The sequence below is a fragment of the Myotis davidii genome, unplaced genomic scaffold, assembly GCF_000327345.1.
Source record: "Myotis davidii unplaced genomic scaffold, ASM32734v1 scaffold205, whole genome shotgun sequence".
NCBI lineage: Eukaryota > Metazoa > Chordata > Mammalia > Chiroptera > Vespertilionidae > Myotis > Myotis davidii.
This window is the reverse complement of record NW_006297573.1, coordinates 6,284,065-6,305,111: the sequence shown is the minus strand read 5'-3', so window position 1 is coordinate 6,305,111 and position 21,047 is coordinate 6,284,065. Positions and strand designations below refer to the sequence as shown.

The 21,047-nt window shown below is 35.9% G+C and overlaps 1 protein-coding gene across 1 annotated transcript in view; it reads left to right on the top strand.

Annotated features, from left to right (window-relative positions):
- Window positions 1-21,047, top strand: part of EPS8 (epidermal growth factor receptor pathway substrate 8) — a 110,814-nt gene that overhangs the window by 62,289 nt on the left and 27,478 nt on the right. Inside the window, exons 10-16 of the mRNA XM_015570182.1 lie at window positions 1,850-1,923; window positions 3,473-3,599; window positions 5,469-5,557; window positions 5,907-5,981; window positions 11,195-11,343; window positions 14,306-14,489; window positions 19,421-19,557. Of these exons, the coding sequence (XP_015425668.1) occupies window positions 1,850-1,923; window positions 3,473-3,599; window positions 5,469-5,557; window positions 5,907-5,981; window positions 11,195-11,343; window positions 14,306-14,489; window positions 19,421-19,557 (835 nt within the window). The remainder of the gene's footprint in view (window positions 1-1,849; window positions 1,924-3,472; window positions 3,600-5,468; window positions 5,558-5,906; window positions 5,982-11,194; window positions 11,344-14,305; window positions 14,490-19,420; window positions 19,558-21,047) is intronic.

The window sequence follows — 21,047 nt, the reverse complement described above, 5'->3', positions numbered from 1 at the left end:
TTAGGAGTTTATAGTGTTTTCTACTTTTTATGTATTTATGGTATTTTGGTTGTTGCTATTGTTTTCGTGGAAGAATAAACCTGCAAAAACATCTGTAAAACCTAATTTACAACAAAAAGAAAATTGAGCCGCAGGAGTTCCTAGGCTCATTAGATTTTGTCTAAATTACTGTATGCAACCTCATATATATAAGATCAGGTTTACAGAACTAATTTACTACTAGGTTAAGCAGAACACAATACTTATGTGAGTTTCTGTTTGGATCCAGGCCAGTTTTTTGTTTTTTAAATATTTTTATTGATTTCAGAGAGGAAAGGAGAGGGAGAGATAGAAGCATTAATGATGAGAGAGAATCATTGATTGGCTGCCTCCTGTACACCCCCTACTGGGGATCAAGCTGTAATCCAGTCATGTGCCCTGACCAGGAATTGAACCTGGACCTCCTGGTTCATAGGTCGACATTAACCACTGAGCAATGCCAGCCAGTTTTTAGTTGGAAAGACCCCCAAAAGGAGTATCTTTCTGTTCCCGCTGAAGGCTCTGGTTGACTCAGTTTGAAAAATTCCTTTGAATCCTGAGGTAGCTCTACCCCTGATTGCTAGAAGTAATCTCTGTAGAATAGAGATAGTAGCAGTGGGGTTGCACAGACCCTTAAAAAGTCTGAGAAATACCACATCTCCCCCTCACCTCAGTCTCCCATCTCACCTATCTGGAGTTCCTTATAGCTTTATTTCAAGTACAATGTGCTGCTTTCTGGAGTATAAACCATAGGAAGATAGTAGCTACGCACAGGTAAATAGTAGTTCACTGGCAAGATTTTATATATATAAGTTCTCACTATCTTAAACTATTTAATAGCCACTAATTATGTTTCATAAGACTAAGTGATTTCCCTCCCTTCCTCCCTTCCTCCCTTCCTTCCTTCCTTCCTTCCTTCCTTCCTTCCTTCCTTCCTTCCTTCCTTCCTTTCTTTTATTTTTTTGATGAGTATTCCATTTATAGTAAAAGTTAGGCCTAAAAGAGACATAGCAATATCAAATTTTCGATATTTTTTTGTAGTTCTCTATATCAAACATCATGAGTCACAATGATATAGCAAGAGTTGTATTTCCATTGGTGATGATATATTTTTCCTGTTTCACCCATACTTTTTTTTTTCATTTCGAATACTGTGAAATATTTGTGCAAGTATCTGTGCCAGTGATAGGTTTAACCTACTCATATCAGGAATGAGTTCATGGTGATGATCTTATGATTAACATCATACTTTAGCCAAATGAGTTAACTGAACATCTTGAATGCTCCTAAGAAATTTACCCTTTAATTTGAAATTTTCTATAGGTATTTATACTTTTAAACCACATAGTTTAAAATTAATGAGCCCAACATTGTGGGTTTTAAGTTTAGTAAAAATAATAATTTTAAGAAACACTTTACTCTCAGAACCTCCCAAAGCTCATTGAAATCACAATGTTGGAATATATGAAAATTACAAGCTCTCTTGCATTAGAATTAATTGCCCACTATTTACGATGTAGGTGTATAACTGTGGGTTTATATTTCTTGGGTGGGAATTATAGGATGCTGAGTTAGGGTTGGATTCATAGGCAGCTGACACAGGGAAGAGGGAAACTAGCAGGGAAATTACAAGGTAAATCAACATAAAGGTAGAAAGCAAGTACTTCAGCTCTGCCCAAGTGCTTCTGTTAGTGGTGGCAAGGATGCCTGTCATAGATGACGAGAGGAGTTTTGATTTTGTATCTAGCCAATTTTCTAGCCAAAGTTTAATTGCCTATATTGGTATTACTTAAGCAACAGGCTGAAAGAGTTATGATTCCCCTTTCTGTAGTTGAGAAGCTCAGGCAGTATCATGGGCATGAAGAAACACCCGAGATGGCGGCGGCCCGAATTGACCGAGATGTGGTAAGGACAGCATTCATCTTTAGACCACTGCCTTTATTTTAAAAGAGGAAGTTGATTCAATAAAGATGTTTTGTGGAAACTATATTTTCTCTTTCTACTGGTAGTTATGCCCTTTGAATTATTTCTTTATTAACTTTTTTTTTCCTTTTGGCAATATTTAACTAGAAGACGTTATGAAAATGATTAATTAGTGACAGAAGAATTACCATATTAACTAGCTTACAAGGGAATTTAAATGGAATGATCAGATTTGAGGTGTGTTTGTTTTTCATAGTTTATAATTCATAATTGAAGTATTTTTAATATCTCTTACTGTCCTCTATTGAAAATACTTTATAATGCCTGAAAGATAAAAAGTTAAATGACATTTTAAGAGTAGATATGTCAATTTTAATTTCTTATAAAGATAAAGCTATTTTTATTTTTCTATAATAATTTACTTGCAGAATGACAATGCCCTGTGGTATAATCATAAAATACGATGCCAATATAATTACTTTTTATACTGCACTCATGTTCAATTTGGAAACAGAGGAATTTGATGTTTGGAATTTAATTTTTATACTGCACTATTACTTATTGTACTAAAAAATTCATTTAATACCAGTTTCTAGTCTTGAATTAGAACAGTGGTTCTCAACCTTCCTAATGCTGCGACCCTTTAATACAGTTCCTCATGTTGTGGTGACCCCCAACCATAAAATTATTTTTGTTGCTACTTCATAACTGTAATTTTGCTACTGTTATGAATCATAATGTAAATATCTGATATGCAGGATGTATTTTCATTGTGACAAATTGAACATAATTAAAGCATAGTGATTAATCACAAACACAATATGTAATTATATATGTTTTCCGATGGTCTTAGGCGACCCCTGTGAAAGGGTTGTTCGACCCCCAAAGGGGTCGTGACCCACAGGTTGAGAACCGCTGAATTAGAAGAATGTCAAGTTTCACAAAAACTAGAGAAAGTCAGCTGACGTTTATACTATATGAGATAATCAAAATTGATCTGATGAGCCCCGAAAGCATAGTTCATCATGAATTTTATTTCACCATGTAGAAACTCTTTTTAATGCCTATAATTGTAGATTATCTATGTCTTTATTACTTTATCACAACATTTTATTTACCTTTAATTCCATGAAATAATATTGTTGCTGCTTTATTGAGACACTTATTAGAAAAACAAAAATGCTCAGTGCATGTGTAACAATATTTCTTAGAATTATTTTCCCCTAACTTTATGTGGGAGAACACTATGAGAAAATTAGAGTAATTGAAAAATAATTAATGTTCTGAATAGATAGTGTGAATGCTTTCTTGATGGTATTAAAAATAGAGCAAAATTAAGCTAAAGAAAAATATAAATGTCACACTTTGGCCACAAGCATATTAGTTCAATCCTTAGAATTAGTGACAAACTTGAAATTTGCATGTAGGAAGTGTTTCTTTGTAACTTCCCGATTTTTCTTTATTGACTATGTATATAGCCAAGGCAAAAATAGGTTTGTTTTATATTTAATTCTATAATTTCTAATTTCAGCAAATCTTAAACCATATTTTGGATGACATTGAATTTTTTATCACAAAACTCCAAAAAGCAGCTGAAGCATTTTCTGAGCTTTCTAAAAGGAAGAAAACTAAGAAAGGCAAAAGGAAAGGACCAGGAGGTAAGCTGGATATTCTTTATCTTCTGAAGTCCAATCAGAATTCCAGTGGTGGGCTGTTTCTGCCCTTGTGAAGAGCTCAGCAACATATACTGACAGTGAACCCAGGCCCCTTTTCTCGTTCTGGGAGAGCACCAGGCTTTAGGCAGTGACGAAGACGAGCCAGGGAAGAGTCCAGTCTGGTTCCAAGTTGGTACAGTAAAGACTCTAGGATACTTTACTTAAATCACAGACTGAAATTCAGGTAGTGGCTGTGTGTTTGTAGTGATTATAAAATTAATACTTGTTAAGCAAACTCATAGCTCTGTTCTTCCATACTAGGATTTATTTTATTATAAATATAGAATCTCATTATTTTGTTAAATAAAAGGATTGACTGTTCTCATTAAAACAGATACAAATGTCAATGGGTTTGAACTTATCACAAAACTCCAAATAGTATATTCAGGTCACATACAAATAACATACAAATAGTTTTTTAGTATGCTGTAGTTCAGCTATTTAAAATGGTGCCAAAATATATAAAATTATAATTATGGAACAAAATGCTATAGACTGAAATATATAAAAGAATAGCAAATAAACATCCCTTTCATTTCCTGTGACTTCCAGATCTTTCTCTAGCTTATGTCTACATCATAAGCATATGAACTGTAGACTTGTCTTCCAGATGTGTATATCTGAATGTACCTCACCTCTAAACAGGGTGGGACAAAAGTAGGTTTACAGTTAGTTGTATGGAAATAAGACAGTGATTAATAAATAATAATACAAGAATAATCTCGGTTTCCCATACTGACAACTATAAACCTACTTCTGCCCCACCCTGTATATTCTGAAATTCAGTATTATTATTTCCTGATGTCACAAATCACTTAGTGCTCCTGTATCCTTTGAAGGGTATACTATTCTCTTGATCACTGAGATTCAACACCACAGATTCTTCTTTGACTCCATTCTATAGTTGATAACCAACATCAACTTAATTTTTTCAGTGTTTCTTTTATCCAGTTTTTTCCCTTTTCATTTTCATAAACAGAATGTGCTTCAAGCTGGCATCAGTTTTTACCCAGCTTGAAGTTTTACTAAGCAGTTTTCAAATCTCTAGTCTTACTCTATGAGGATAGTTGTCTTAAAGCACTAGGGTAATCACCTCATTCTCTGCTAAAAAGCATGTTAATTCCATGTTCTGTTGCTTAAGTCCACCCCTCCCTCACCCTGGTAGTCAAAGGTTATCCACAATCTAACCTGATCTACTTTTCCATTCTCATGTTTCTTTGCTTTATTGTTTGTTATTTCATGTACATTCAATTTCCTTTTTTCCATGTTTTTGCTCATGCTGTCTGGAAAAAAACTTTCAAATCCCATCTTCAAAGCTACTTTCCCCATGAAACATCTCTTAGGTATACATTTCTCTGCCTCCCAGCCAGCTGCAGTGTCTTTCTCACTTGGTACATCTTTGTTATTTATCTCAGTCATCCCTTCTATTACATTTTAAGGCCCTTAAGAGCAGGGCTTCAGTTATACATTTTTATACATTTTTATACATTTTTATAGTCTTCACAATGACAAGCATAATGACTCCCATTTAGAAAGGCTATAGTAAAAATTTGTGGAATCAAATGAGGATTTGGTGGTGCCTAAAGATAGAGGAATCCATTTCAAATGTTGGGTCATCTTAATTTGTTATAGTCAGACTATGAGATGTGGTAGGTAACTAGATAGCATGATACCTGGTATAATCATCAAACTTTACAGACATAAATGTGGTCTTTTAAATTTTTTTTTCATTTTATGTTTTGGTTGTTATTTATTTATTAATTTTTTTGACAATGTGCTCTCATGTACTCCTCCTCCTACTTATTTCTTTAGAGGGTGTTTTAACTCTGCGGGCAAAACCTCCACCTCCCGATGAATTTATTGACTGTTTTCAAAAGTTTAAACATGGATTTAACCTTCTAGTAAGTGAAATTTATTTATGTATAGATAAAATAAATAAATAAAAGAGATCAAAGTATAGCCAGGATGTTCCTAATTAAATTAAGAGATAAAATTATTCTTGTAGATTTTTATATGGGTTTTTATTTGCCTTTAATTAGAACAACAGATTATAAAATATGATCATCTAAGAGACCTGATTAAAAAATGACTCCTTTTTTAAAAGTAAATTTTCCTAATCTAACTCACCCATGCTAATTAGTATTTAAAAATGAATCTAGTAATAAAGAACTATTTGTCTGGGTCATTTTCAGATGTCTGTCTTTTGGTCAGTTACATCATAGTAATATGTTTGTTCTCTTAATGTTACAGGCCAAATTGAAGTCCCATATTCAGAACCCCAGTGCTGCAGATTTGGTTCACTTTTTATTTACTCCATTAAATATGGTAAGATTTTATAAATTTAAGAACATAATCATTCTTAGTATGTTTTTGAACCCCAAGTGTCTGTTAGATTATATAGACAGTTTTTCTTTATTACCTCATCATCTGTGTAAACATTGAGAATGTGAAATTTAAGAGTTTAAAGGAACCTTAGAAATCATATATTTCACTTACTTTAGAGCTGTGGAAACTGTCGTCTCTGACCGATCTAGGGGAATGAAAAGAAATAAATTATCGGATACTAGTGTTTCAGTAGGTACTAGTGTAATATCAATGACTTGAGCAATATAGACATTTTTCTCATTGTCACACAATAGGCTAGGCATGACGAGGCTGGGCTGTATGGATGGCTTTTCTGCATGATGTTACTCAGACTCAGATTCTTTTCATTGAGGTCTTCCTCCTTCACCTCAGCTGTCTCTGAGTCAGTCATTTGGGTGTTTTTTGTTTGTTTGCTTGTTTATTTATTTAACAAATACTAATTGATAGCCTGCTATATGTGCTTGGCATTATTAGTAGCTCATAAGGCACAAAACAGACATACATTCTTATCCTCTCAGAACTTATATTTTAATATGGAGGAATAAACCATAACCTAAATAAATTCATAACTAATACAGTTCACTAAAAGTAAGTGCTATGTGAAAAAATAGAGCAGGGCAGGTGAACGGGGAGTGTTTCAGGTGCATGTGTGTGTGTGTGCGTGCATTCTACAATTTTTGAATAGGGTTGGTTAAGGGTACAACTCACTGAAAAAGTGTCATTTGAGCCAACAAAGTGAGGAATGAGTCACATGGATTTCTGCAGAAAGAAAATTGCAGGCAGAGAATAGCTAATATAAATGCTCTTAGGTGATAATATGCAAATTATGGTCTTGGAATATATTGGTTTTGTAATTGTAACAGAGTAAGGGAGGAGGTCAGCAAATTAATAGGTAGACATGTGTCATTGGACCTTTTAGGTGATTGTAAAACCTTTAACATTTTTGGAGAGTTTTCAGCAGAAAAGGAAAGGATTGCTCTTTCTGAATGATTAGAAATTTGGGGGAAGAAGGGACTGAGGTGGCTGTTAAAATAACGCAGACAAGAGATTATGGTGTTTGGACCAGGTAACATCAAAGGTGATGCGAAGTCAGGTTTTGGTTATAAACCATAGAAGCAACAAGATCTGCTGGTAGGTTAGATGTGCTGTGCAAGACCCCATAATTTTTAGCCTGACTGGAAAGATGGACTCATTATTAACTGAGTTGGTGAAGACGGGGTGAAATGGGGTTTTGGAAGAAGATAAGGAATTTGATTTTAGTCATGTGAAAATTGAGTTATATCCAGATGGAAAAACTTGAACTGGTAGTTGAATATTTGAATTTGGAGTTCAGTGGAGAAATCAGGCCTAGAGATATAAATTTGAGGGCCATCTACATAGAGAAGGCATTTGAAGCCAGGAAATTGAATGATGCCACCAAGGGAGTGATTATAAATAAAGAAGACAGACAAGGACTGATGAAGCCAACGCAGTTTCAGGGTCAAAAAATGGGAAAGACTAGCAAAGAAGATTGAGAAGAAGTAGTAAGGAAGAGAAACACAAGAATATTGTGGAATTCTAGAAGCCAAAGGAAGAAAATGTTTCCAAGAGGAAGAATTGAGCATTTCTGTTAGACTAGAGGCCCGATGCATGAAATTCGTGCAAGAGTAGGCTTTCCTACCCCTGGCTGCCGGCACCGGCTTCCCTCTGGCACCCAGGACCCGGGCTTCCCTTGCGGCCCTGGCTTCGTCTGGAAGATTGTCTGGAAGGACGTCTGGTCTAATTAGAAAATTATGCTTTTATTATTATAGATATCTGGAGTGGAAGCTCATTTACCTCCATATCCTTTTAATAGCCGTACAAAGGCAAAGAGTGTTGTCTTTAAAGAGGAACTTTGAGCTTAGACAGATAATTTCTGCTATTATCCAGTTGGCCTGAACTTCCTCATGGGGCCAACACCTAACACTAAAGCAACAGAGTTTCCATTGAGTGTCTCTGTGTCCATCTGAAATGCAGAAGCTTCTTCTAGGAGGAAGAGGAGGAGAAGGGACACTAGGGGACAGTTGGCAGTCTTTGGCCTACACACTGTTTGTGGTGTGGTGATGTGCACATAACACCATTCCCCCCCCCAGAAAACTTCCTTCTCCACATGTATATTTTGAATGAGGTATAATTTTTGAAGCTAACAAAATGGTGTATTGGAAATAATTCCCTTTATGAAGCAGCTGGAATGTTAGCCAACTTGTCATAGGCCAGGATCCAAGACACACATCTTCATTTTCTAGATTTTTAATACCCAGGTGTGCTCTTTCCTTATACATTTAATGAAGGGGCACAGTAAGGCACTTCCCTTCCCATTTTATATTTCCCTTCCCATTTTATATTTCTCATATTTACAAATAATACAGCAGCGGGTTTTCTAAGCTGGCTTTATGTACAACCCCTTTGTTCTGCAGGAGAGCTGGAAGACTGAGCTGGAATAATATTTAAGGGTGCACAGAGGAAAGTGCTGAATTCTCAGAAAAGCATGGCAATAGCAAGCAGATGGAGCAATTGCCCTCATGCGTAGACAGATCCTAAGGAAACTGGGCTACAAATCACCCTTTTCTATAATCCCACAAATTTGATATAGACCATTCCCCTTTTTGTGGGGAAGACAACTGAGAGAGAAGTGGGAAGAAAGCAGAACCTCTTTTAAAAACTTGCAGGAGGACAGAGTTTCCTATTTGGGGGGCTAAGGCAGGAATGTTTGGAGTGTCTGTGAGTGATTCACCCTGTCCAAGAGCAAATGATTACTTTGTAGAATGACAGTAGCAATAAGAACAGTTAGTGTTGCTTTGTGTACCGCTCCTATGATTTTTTTTGAAGAGTAAGAATAGTAATTATATGAAGCAGATACATTTCACTATTTTTTATTTAGAGCATATGAAGACTATGGTCATTAACTTCTTTAATCTTTATAAAAAATGGAGCAAATTCAGCATTTCTCATAGCTTTTACTTGAATATTAGGGAAGAAATGGGGGGAAAAGAGAATCTAAGTAATAAAAAGGAATAAATCTCATTCTTCTTTCACCAAGGGTAACTAGACAAGACCTGAAGTAGAATATGAAATGGATATTGCTTTACAGACAGGAAAGTATGTGACATTATCAGCATGAAGTCAGAATTGGGCAATGAGAGATTAGAAGATGAAAGTCCAAGGCTACGTCAGTAATTTATGAATGCTTCCATATGTTGTTGCTATATATAGAGCACCAGGTTTCCACTTGTCTATTTATAGTTGAATAATTCTTGCTGTGTAAGCATTTTTAAAATTAGAGGGCCATTCATATGCAAAGAAACTGATTCTAGCTCACTAACAAAATTTGTATTCTTTATTTTTTAACACATTTGATACTATCTCAGTTTGAGTATTAGGAAGAATTGTTCATGATGCAGTTTTGCCACCTCCTCTCATTTATTTCACACTTTCACAGATTATAAGTAGCTCTTTAGTCATTACACAAAGTAAGAATATAAAATTAAGTGACTAGTTTCCATAACATACAAAATGTAGTCTTTCTAATTAGGCTAGGTATCTGAAAACATTGATATATTTTATATTTTTTTCCTCAACAGTGACTCCTTGTTAATGGTCTTCCCAAACATAATATTTCTGTTACTCCATTTAATGTTCTGCCTATAGAGCCCAGACATTTTATGTGGAGATGGGAAGGAATATTTATTAGGGCCTGACTTTTAGCCAGACAAAGTTTAGTGGCTTTAAATCTTGTGAGTTTAAACCCATACCCTCAGCATCTGAACACAAGCATATCCACAGCACACATGCATGCACACATGTCTACTCACATTCTTGAGAAGGATCTTTGGCCCATAGCCTTTTGTTTACCTGCTTTAGTTTTACTCCCTTTCCCTCTGTGAAAATAAACTCTTTAATATTTCTCTACTCCTTTACTCTTTACTTTTTCCTTATGTATTTACTGGAAGTACTTGTAAGGCTTGCAAGTAAATAATCACTGTGCCGGTTGTCAAGGTAGATTTTGTTCTCAGTAAGAGCCCACCTCCCTTATCCTTCATTTTTTCTTTTGTTTGTTCTCATTCATTCCCGTAACACTGTGTCTATTGCAATTCAAAATCAGATAAGTTTTGGTCCAAGTTCTCAAGGGAGCAGAAACTAAAAAATAAGCCATAGGCTATAATGCAATTTGTTACTGATATGCACAAATGATTTTGGGGGCATAGAGGTGCATCAGAGTTACACTGAGGAGTTCAGAAGGGCTTTCCAGAAGAGGTGGTACCTGGTGATGGAGGAGGGCCTTCTGGGAGACTGGGAAACAGCATGTCACATACACAGAGGTCTGCACAGCACAGCAGGCTCAGAACACCAGGACGACTGGGGAGAAGGTGATTGTTAGTCTGGCACCATTCAAAAACCCATTTCTTTCTTCTTGTGCCACATCTCTGGGAAGGTGAGATTTCTATAAAAGGGCTCTGGTTTCTGCTCTAGGAGATAATAACTGCCATTCTTTAGCCAGGAAATAGCCCCTGAAAAGTAAATATGGAACAGTTTTCAGAAATTCTCTTATCATCACTTTATTTATCAGAGAGTTACACCTGTTTATTTGTTTGTGCTGGTCATTAAATTATCCATTTCAAGTCAGGACAATTTCCTTGGATTAAATTCTAGGGAAAAATACATAGATTCAGAGTCCCAGTTCTCTTTCTTTCACTTTTCTCTTTAGGCCCTTTTATTTTTGTACATCTTTGTAGACACAGCCACAGACTGTTAGCTTGAGCATAGTCTTCCTTTCTATAACCATATTTTTCAAGTTTGGCATAATAGATTTCCAGTGAAGATCTTTTTTTTTTTTTTAAACAAACCAAAATTCAGAGTTGGTTAAACCATCTGACTTAGAATTCTCTGTAAAGATATTAGTATTTTCCAAGTAAAGTACAGTGATATGCAGCCAATTGACAGAGCCCATGAAAGCTGTTAAATTATTAACTTTTCATTTTAGATTAGTCACCACCAATCTGGACAGATCATCTGGCAAGCTGTTTTTCATTCAGTAGTGCATTGCACAACATCAAAAGTTAATTTGAGTTTATAAAACCAGTGCTTGTTTTGGCATGGCTTTTGAAAATATACAAATAATCGTCGTCTTGCTAAAAAATGATGTATTGTGTTTTTAGGTGGTGCAGGCAACAGGAGGTCCTGAACTAGCCAGTTCAGTACTCAGCCCCCTATTGACTAAAGATACAATTGATTTCTTAAATTATACTGTCAATACAGATGAAAGACAGCTGTGGATGTCATTGGGAGAAACTTGGATGAAAGCCAGGTAAACATGAGTTTAGCATCTAATACCTATAATACTTTAAGTATTGTTCTTTGTTTATTGTATGGATCTAACAAGACATTTATTTAACCTTCTAAGTATGAAGACTAGGTGTTATAGATGAAAACCCATGAAAGGCTAAAAGTCTGGGGGCGAACATAGAGGTATATGGAATATAAGGCATGATAAATGCCAAAGTGACATAAACAAACTGCTATTGGTTGGAAAGGTGGAACAGTCAGGAAGAGGATTTAGAGAGGAGGGTAGTTAGTGTTCAAAGAAGAGCTGGCATTTAAAATCAATAGCTAAAACCATTAAGTAGAGAGATGCATGTTTCTATATAGACATACACATACAGAAGAGTTTGCTAGTCACTCTTTCATTCACTTTATAGAGGTACGTTACTATTCCCATTTTACAGATTAGGAAATTGAGGCATAGAGAGGTAAACTAATTTGCCCAAAGCCAAACAACTCATACGTGGCAGAGTGGGGATTTGAAACTAGGTAATCTGGCCCTGTAGTCAATGTTCATAATTATTTCTCTAAGCTGCCTGTCAGCAGGATGGGTAGGATTTCCACAAATACATAGCAGCGAAAGGGCCTTCCCAGCAGAGAGAGAAGCTCGAGGGAAGGCATGAAGCAGTAGATTGAAGTATGAATATGTGTTCAATTAGAATATAGACTTTGGGTAGTGGGGGATTGTGGAGAATTGGGAGGAGGAATGGTGTTAAATGAGGCAAACAGAAATGAGCAGGGCTGGGTTATGAAGGCTCTCAATGCCATGCTGTGGAGTTGGAGCAAGGCTCTATAGTCTGTGGAGAACCAATAACTTTGTGAAGTGGAGTATGACATAAACATGTATGTGTTTTTAGAAAGATCATTCTTATAGTTGAGTTTAATAAAAACAAGGACAGAAGTAACTAGAGGCGAAGAGGCCCCTTTGGATGATAATGCTGTAGTTCATTATTTTTTAAAATTTTCTATTAAATGTATTAGGGGTGATATCGGTTAATAAAATTATATAGGTTTCAGTTGTACAATTCTATAATACATCATCTGTATATTGCATTGTGTGTTTACCACCTAAAGTCAGATCTGGGACTAGAATTGTGGTGTGACAATGGAAAGGAGGAGGGAGAAATTTTAAGAATTATATCTTGTCAATAAAGTGATCGTGGAAAACAAATCATTAACAATTGCAGTGTTCAAGTTTGCTGAGCAAAGCAAGTAATAAAAATGTTTCTCTTTTCATTATACATGAATAAATAATTTTTGCTTTCCTTATTTTTCCAAGTCTTTTTTAAAAAAATATTTTTATTGATTCAGAGAGGAAGAGAGAGGGGGAGAGAGATAGAAACATCAATGATGAGAGAGAATCACTGATTGGCTGCCTCCTGCACGATCCCCACTGGGGATCGAGCTCGCAACCAGGCATATGCCCTTGACCGGAATTGAACCCAGGATGCTTCAGTCTGCAGGCCGACGCTTTATCCACTGAGCCAAACCAGCTAGGGCTTTCCAAACCTTTTTATTTCTGTCAATACTTAAGGAGGGAATCACTCACTATGGTCACTTACTAGCTTGTCTTCCTAATGCTTTTGAAAGGGCTAGCCTAAAAGTAATGGCCCAGCTCACTATTTTGTTTTCCTTTTTCTATTGAAACATATAAACCATTCCCAAAATCCAAACCATTTGGACTTTGGCAACTGCTTGTGATAGAATATGGTTTACATGTTGAATGTTTTACCAAGCAGAAAGCTCTTTAAAAGCACGCAGTTGTTTTTATATTGAAAATACTAGAGGCCAGGTGCACAGATTCATGAATTGGTGGGGGGGGGAGGGCTGGTCCCTCAGCCTGTCCTGTGCCCTTTCACAATCTGGGAGCCCTCGGGGAATGTCTGTCCGACTGCTGGTTTAGGCCTGATCCCCGCAGGCCAGGCTGAGGGACCCCACTGGTGCACGAATCCTTGCACACACTAGGCCTCTATTATTAATATAACCCTATATCATACTATGTATATATTATATCATGTAAAAACTCATTAAATAGATTTCTTAAACCTACTAGATTTATGTATATTATGATTTTATGATAAGCCTGAAAAAGCTATTTTAATTCTAAGAGTATTAGGAAATGAATACACTGACTTAAAAACTCATAAAGATAAAAATAATCATGAAGGTACATAATAATATGAATGCAATGGCTAATTTCATTAAAGTAGAAATACAATCTGAAGAATTAAATCAGGTGTGAAAGATAAACAGATTTTAGCAGAAATGAAGCTATAATTTCTGTCCTAGTTATTTTTATGGTTCATGAGTGATTAGGGGCTTGTAGAAATAAGTGTCACTCAAAGTCATTAAAAAATGAATGGATAATGATAGTGATTACAGACAAGTCCTAACTTGATTTTACTTATTAAAATGTTGCTGATACATTTAATTTACAAAATCAGCAATGTTTCATTTTTGGGGACTTCATAACTTAAAAAATCATAAACCTTAAGAACATCTCTGCTGTTTCTCTTTTGAAAAATATATCCAATATCTGGAGGTTTCAGAATGATGGGAGAGAATGAAGGAAAAGATGGCAATCGGAAACTACTTTAGATACTAGAGAAGTTAATATTCTAAATACTTAGCACATTTCTAGTTTCATGTTGATCCTTTCCCAAATTTTCGAAAACATATACCCATGTTTAAAAGTTGAATGAATGGGGATTTGAGGCATGGTGTAAAACAGGTAATGAAGCAGAATTCAACCTTCCTTTCATTTTATATGTATTAAATACGAGATGAACATGTTTACCTTTTTGGTGAAGGGAAAGCAGATTAGGTATGCACCGTTTTTGTTGTTTTGTGCATTTGTGTTTGTGTTTTATCGCTAGCCTTACTAAAGATAATCTTGAGCATGAATACATTTCTTAATTTTATTTTTTGTACACCTTAATGTCCTACAGAACAGAGTGGCCAAAAGAACAGTTTATTGCACCATACGTCCCACGGTTCCGCAGTGGCTGGGAGCCGCCCATGCTGAACTTCATGGGAGCTCCACTGGAACAAGACCTTTATCAGTTGGCTGGCACTGTGGCAAATGTAGCAGAACATCAACACAGACATGAAGCAAAAAGATACTCCACAGAGGTGAAGGTTTTTAAACATACCTTTTGCAGAAAATACCATGATCTGTGCATTTTCTTAATATCCACTGAGTTCTCTTTTTATCTGAAGATATTCTAGAATCAGTGATGAAATGTTCTGCCCTTAGTTACCTCTCTCTCTCTTTCTCTCCTCTTTGTTGTGACAGTTTCTGTTTCCCTGTGAAGCCCAACATGAGTCCATATCATCCCTTCTAGCCTGCCAGCTGCCCCCCTGCCTATCCTGCCAGTGCCTCCATCCTGCTGGTGGCTCCTATCCTGCCAGTGCTCCCATCTTGCCAGTGCCCCCTCACCCTGCCAGTGCTCCCTGAACTCCAGTGATCCCATCTTTTTGAAGTGTGTTCTCTTTCTCCTTATCTGGAAATTTCTCTCCTACCACTGCCTTATTCTTTCTATTTTCCTCTCCCATCTTTAGACCCTCAGGACATTTCCCAGAACCCAGGTTCTCTAAGCTCGTCCCAAACTGGTCTTTCCTGAAAGCCTTAATTCTTTCCTTTCTTCTCCCTCATTTCTTCCTCCTTTCCCCCCCTCCTTCTCTCCCTCCTTCCTTCCATTTTTTTCCCCGTTTTCTTTTTCTTTTTGCCTAGTTTCAAACCTCTGGGGTCCTATCAGCCTGGCTAGGAGAAAGTCGCAGCTTCAAATGATCATTTATAACACTGTTACTTATACCTTCAGGAGGTAATAAAATCTATTGTATCTTTTATATATTTAGTAAGCTACAGAGTACACCTATTTGGGGAGCAAATTAAAAGATTGAAATTGGGTATGTTACCTCTTTATATTCCTTAAAAATGATTTTGCTATGACTCTTCTTGTTCTATCAGAAAATAAAGTTGAACATTGCTTAATGCCGAATTAAATCGAATAAGGTGATTAGAAGTAATTAGAGGAATGAAGTCTAGTTTGGAAAAGGTCTTCCTTGAAGTCCTACTCATTTTCTTTCTTTAATTTCTTAGATTAATGTTCTTGGACTACTGTGCTATTTATAATGTAGTAGATATGATATCAATGAATGAATTCACAAACCAGAGTAAACCCTTACTTTTAAAGAGAAAAATTTATGTAAGTTTAATTTCTTAAAATTATTCCCTTAGACAATAACCATATTATAGAGAGTTGGTTAAATTCTGAAACTTTAAAAATAAAGCAAACTGCCCTGGCTGGTTTGGCTCAGTAGATAGAGAGCTTTAGCCTCTGCACTGAAGGGTCCTGGGTTCGATTCCAGTCAAGGTCACATGCCCGGGTTGTGGGCTCAATCCCCAGTGTGGGGCATGCAAAAGGCAGCCAATCAATTATTCTCGCTCATCATTGATGTTTCTATCTCTCTCTTCCTCTCCCTTCCTCTCTGAAATCAATAAAAAATATATATTAAAAAAAATAAAGCGAACATACTGCTTTGAAAATAATTTTTTTCTAATGTGACTTTTTCCTCTGGCTGCATATAACGGTTTAGGTGGAGTCCGTAACTGCCCTTCCCTCCAACTGAGTGATTAAGAAGATGACCTCAGAGTTCTGGGCAGTGGTTGGCAGGCACACAACCCTGTCTGTAATTTCATAGTTAAGACCTCATCACTGTGAGATTTTTTCCTCATAGAGAGCAGAGTTTTTAGAGGAATAAATGTAATCAAACATGAAATTATGTTACTCTTGCTGTTGCTATAGTTACAGCTGACTATTTTCAAATTATAGAAATTTCCAGCTTACAGTCTTCATATATTAAATAAGAAAATATATCTACTTTATAATTATGCCTCAGAAATTCACTTTTGTGGGTTCTCTTCTGTGAGTTCTTTTTAAGTTTGTGCATATATTTAAAGAGAGGGTAATGTATTTGGGACTTCGAGTGTAAAAGTTACTTCCTCTCATTTAGTAAGTAATTTTAAAACAAGAATTATTGACAGTCCTTCCTTATAATGCATTATCTCATTTTCTGGTTATAAGTGATTTTTCAGAGATTTTCTTTTTTTTTTTTTTAAAAAAAGAAAGGCACCTGCTAGCATTTCTAAGAAATTTTATACCCTAAGATTTTGTTGAAAAGCCAAGTACTGATGATTTAAAATGGGTAAGGAATGTAGTCATTCCCAGAAGAGAGATTTTATTACACTTTATTGCTACTTTTATGAATACATTCAGGGCAAGCCTTGGCTGACTCAGGTTTTGTTTAGAATCGAAGGCATAGGTGAAGTGGAGTGGCAAACACGGTGGCAGTGTTCACCTTTACTTCCGCTGAGCCAGCAGCAGGTCCACACGAGGTTGTGTGGTCGTCAGAGTCACTTGGCATCATTCCTCCTCCTCCTGACACTCCCGTCGCTCTCAGGGCCCGGCGATCTCATATGGTTGCTTCACTCTGTGGGTGACTCTAACAGGTCCTTGAACTCCTCCCTATATTTATGACAGCCTTCAATGAAAAATTGACTAATCATCTAATTCCTCTACTCTGTCCTTGGGAAATGATAAACTGAATTAAGCTATTTGTTTTCTATTTTATTTTTCAGCTTTATTGAGGTAAAATTGACAAAAAATGTAAGATATTTAAAGTATCTTTACGTAAAGCATCACTACCATCTAGTTAATTAACATCAACACATCCATGACCTCACATATTTATTTATCTTTGTTGTTGAGAACATTTAAGTTCGACTCTTTTAGCAAATTTGAATTATATAGTACAATGTTATAAATTGTAGTCACCATGTTTTACATTAGATCCTCAAGCCTTTCATAGCCGAAAGTTTATACCCTTTCAACAACTTCTTCTTACATCCCCCAGCCCCTGGCAACCATTTTTCTATTTCTATGAGTTTGACCTTTTTTTTTTTTAAGGTTCCACATGTCAGTGATACCATGCAATATTTGTCTTTTGCTGTGTGGCTCATTTTACTTAGCATAATGCCCTCAAGGTTCATCCATCCATGTTGTTGCAAATGGTGGAATTTCCTTATATCTCATGGCTGAGTAATATCCCATTGTAACATATGTATATCTTACACGTATACATACACATACCACATCTTCCTTATCGACTCATCTATTGGTGGATGCCTAGGCTGTTTCCATATCTTAGCTATTATGAATAATGCTGAAATGTACATCAGAGTGCAGATATCTCTTCAAGACCCTAATTTTGTTTTCTTCAGTAATATACCCAGTAATGGGACAGCTGAGTCATATAGTAGTTTTATTTTTGATTTTTGAGGAACCTCCATACTGTTTTCCATAATGACTATACCAATTTACATTCCCAACAACAGCACAAGAGTTTCCTTGTCTCTACACCTTTGTCAACATTTTGTTATTGTATGTCTTTTTTATAATAGCCATCCTAACAGGTGGAAGGTGGTATCTTATGTGGTTTTGATTTAGATTTCCCTGATGATTAGCGATGCTAAGTGCCTTTTCATGTACCTGTTGACTGTTTGTACGACTTATTTGAGAAAATGTCTGTACAGTTCCTCTGCCCATATTTTAATTGGATTTTGTTTTTTGGCTACTGAGTTGTATGAGTTCTTTATGTATTTTGGATATTAACCCCCATCAGATATAGGATTTGCAAATATTTTCTCCCACTTCATAGATTGCCTTTTCACTTTGTTAATGGTTTGCTAAGGTAATCAAATGGTGGAAATTGTTTAATTTTATTTGTGTGTTAAGTGCAGCATCCTCATATAGTTCCTAGGAATAATATGATATGGGTATTTAAATATCAACACTAGACCATGGAGATACCTCATCTGCTCGGGCTGTGATAAACACAGCCCTACTCCTGCCAACTTTGTCATTAGAAATAACTATATTAAACATGTGCCCAGTAGTTTTTTAAACCATTCCCGGTTTTAATATATTTTACCCCAGGGATTACATAAACAATTGAAATAGCCAAGGAATCCTAGTGCTTCAGAGTCTGTCATGTATCCCCCAGACCTCACTTTACAAAAGGTTGCTACCAAAATCTTCAGATGAATGTGTGTGTGTGTTTTGTTTCTTTGTTTTTCCCCATAATTTTAGAAGCATGCTGTTCAGTGAAACCATAGTCCTCAGTCTCCCTTGGTTAGTCCAGTAAGCCCATGTCCGAGTTGTGTTAACTGCAAAAGGAAGTGACTCTGGCATTGTCTCCTTCTGGACTATTGACTGTTAAGATCGATGTGTTTCTGCCTTTTTATGTCCTCAACAGTAAATCTGATAATAGTGCTGCCATTTAAAAAATAATACAAAATATTTTCTGTGTACATTTTAAATAATAAGAAAAATGAGAAGGTGGTATAATTTCAATGCACAGAGTTCAGATGATTTTCATGTGACAATGTTTACCTTGCTAGTGGTAAAGGACTGCTTCTTAAACATAGAAAGCAAGGATTAAGGGCTTTGTTTTTATTTTTAAACCACTTTTATTTTATATAAGCTCTTAAAGTCTGCCTAATCCTAAAATCACCTAGTACTGAAATTCCTGAGGAAGGAATGTATAGGCATACCTCATTTTATTGTGCCTCGCTTTATTGCTCTTCACAGATGTTGTGTGTTTTTTTGTTTTGTTTGTTTGTTTTTTACAAATTGAAGGCCAGACCATTCAGCAGCAAAAATATTACTAGTTGCTTTGTTGGGTACTGGCTTTATTGCAGTGGTCTGTAACCAAACCCGCAGTATCTCTGAGTTATGCTTGTATTGTTTTTATACCTGGACATTTCCAGAATTAAGATTTAGCCTTTGCTCTAGTTACTTTTCTTATTATAAGTAGGTCTTGGACAGAATGTATCTACCTTGTTTCATAATTTATTCACTTAATGGTTATTAACTTAATGGGCAATCACTTGAAAATGAAACTGATCACAGTATAGCGAAGTGTTCGTATTGATTAACGTCAGTGCTCATTCAGTTAATTAATGTTGGTGATTCTTTAATCTCTCCTTCCCTGTCTTGCAGCAATCCAGTGCATCAGAGTACTTCCCACCTCCCCCTGAGGGGTATGCATTCAATAGCATTTACACAAGAGGGCCCCATCTGGACCAAGGGGACACTGCTGCTGCTTTTAAGCCAACGCCTAATCGCCATGTAGATAGGTAATATTCCATGGGCATCACTGGGAGAGCTGTGGAGGACTATCTCTGATTTAGTGCAAATAGAGATGCCAGTGTCTGCATTGTTCACTACAGCTTTAAACTGTCCATCTGTCAGTCATTTGTAAAGTTTCAGCTGTTCCATCGTAGAACTGGCTTTGATGAACAAAACCTCCAGTCCACAATTCTAACGTAGCATAACTGCCGTTGGATGACTTTCTCTTCTTAAGATGATGTTTCTGACAAAATATGTGAATTAAGAAGAATGGCTTTAACATTCTCAACTGTTTGCACCAGATAGTCTCTACCAGCTCTGTATCTTTTAGAGGGAATAATTTTCATCTTTTCTCTCCAGAAACAAACAAATCTTTCTTTATATAGAAATATTTAAACTAAAACTAAACTAAATATTTTAATGGAGTCAATGCCTTATTTACCATTTTACCATTTTGTCTTACTGTATTCTCACTTTCCAGTTTTACATTTTATTAATTTCCCCAAATTTCTCTCTTAAAAAATTTAATATAGGCAGAGATGGGAAATTGGGATGGGTAAGAAATAAAGGAATTGGAATAGGTTCACTTTTTCAATCTTGTTTTCCAGCCTCGACAAGTGAGGTTGACACAGAGGCCAACCCATATAAGAGAAAGGAAAGGTGAAATGTTGGTAGCAAGGGTATGGGAAAATGATCACTCCGATGAAGTGGGGTAGAGAGCTTGTTCTATGCTCTCCTATCTCAAAGCCTCACTCACCATGAGTGTCCTATTTATTTATTTATTTATTATTTTTCCAGTATGCTCTTTTCTTAATAGAATCTAAAGAAGGTGATATTCTGTTGGGAATGATGACATAGATAATATTTAACTAAAAGGTGTGAAAATTATACAGGTATTATTCTAATTGAGTGCAAAGAAGAGTCAGGAATGAATAACACATTTTGAAAATGTCAACATGAAATACTTTTTAATTTTAGGTGCAATTTTAGTAGATATACATGAGAATCACTTTTGAAGTTTAAAAATTATTTCATTGAAATTCTTCTTGACTAATCATTACTCATCCTCATATTTTCTTATCCCTTTGTTTCTACCTTAGTTGTCAATAATCAAGAAGTTATTTCAGATTAATGATTCTTACCTTTTCCTTTTGTTTCATAACTCCAGTAAATTGGGATGGTTTTTCACTGTTAGGTAACTAGAAAACAGCGTCAGTTTTCTCATGGAATTTTATATATCACAGATGATGTAAGGGACATTCTTTTAAAAGTTATTACATATTTTACCTCATTTAGAGAATACTGTGGTGAATTTCATAAGGTTTATTTTAGTAACCTTTCTGAATAATAAATTAAAATGGAATTTAGCGATGAAAATTTCATGTAGGGATATTCAATAGACCTTAGAGTTACCATAGTTTAGCCACAGAAAGAATGTTTGAAAAACATGGTGGGTAGTGGGTAGACCATATAACTCAGTTGTCTTTATGGAGCCCAC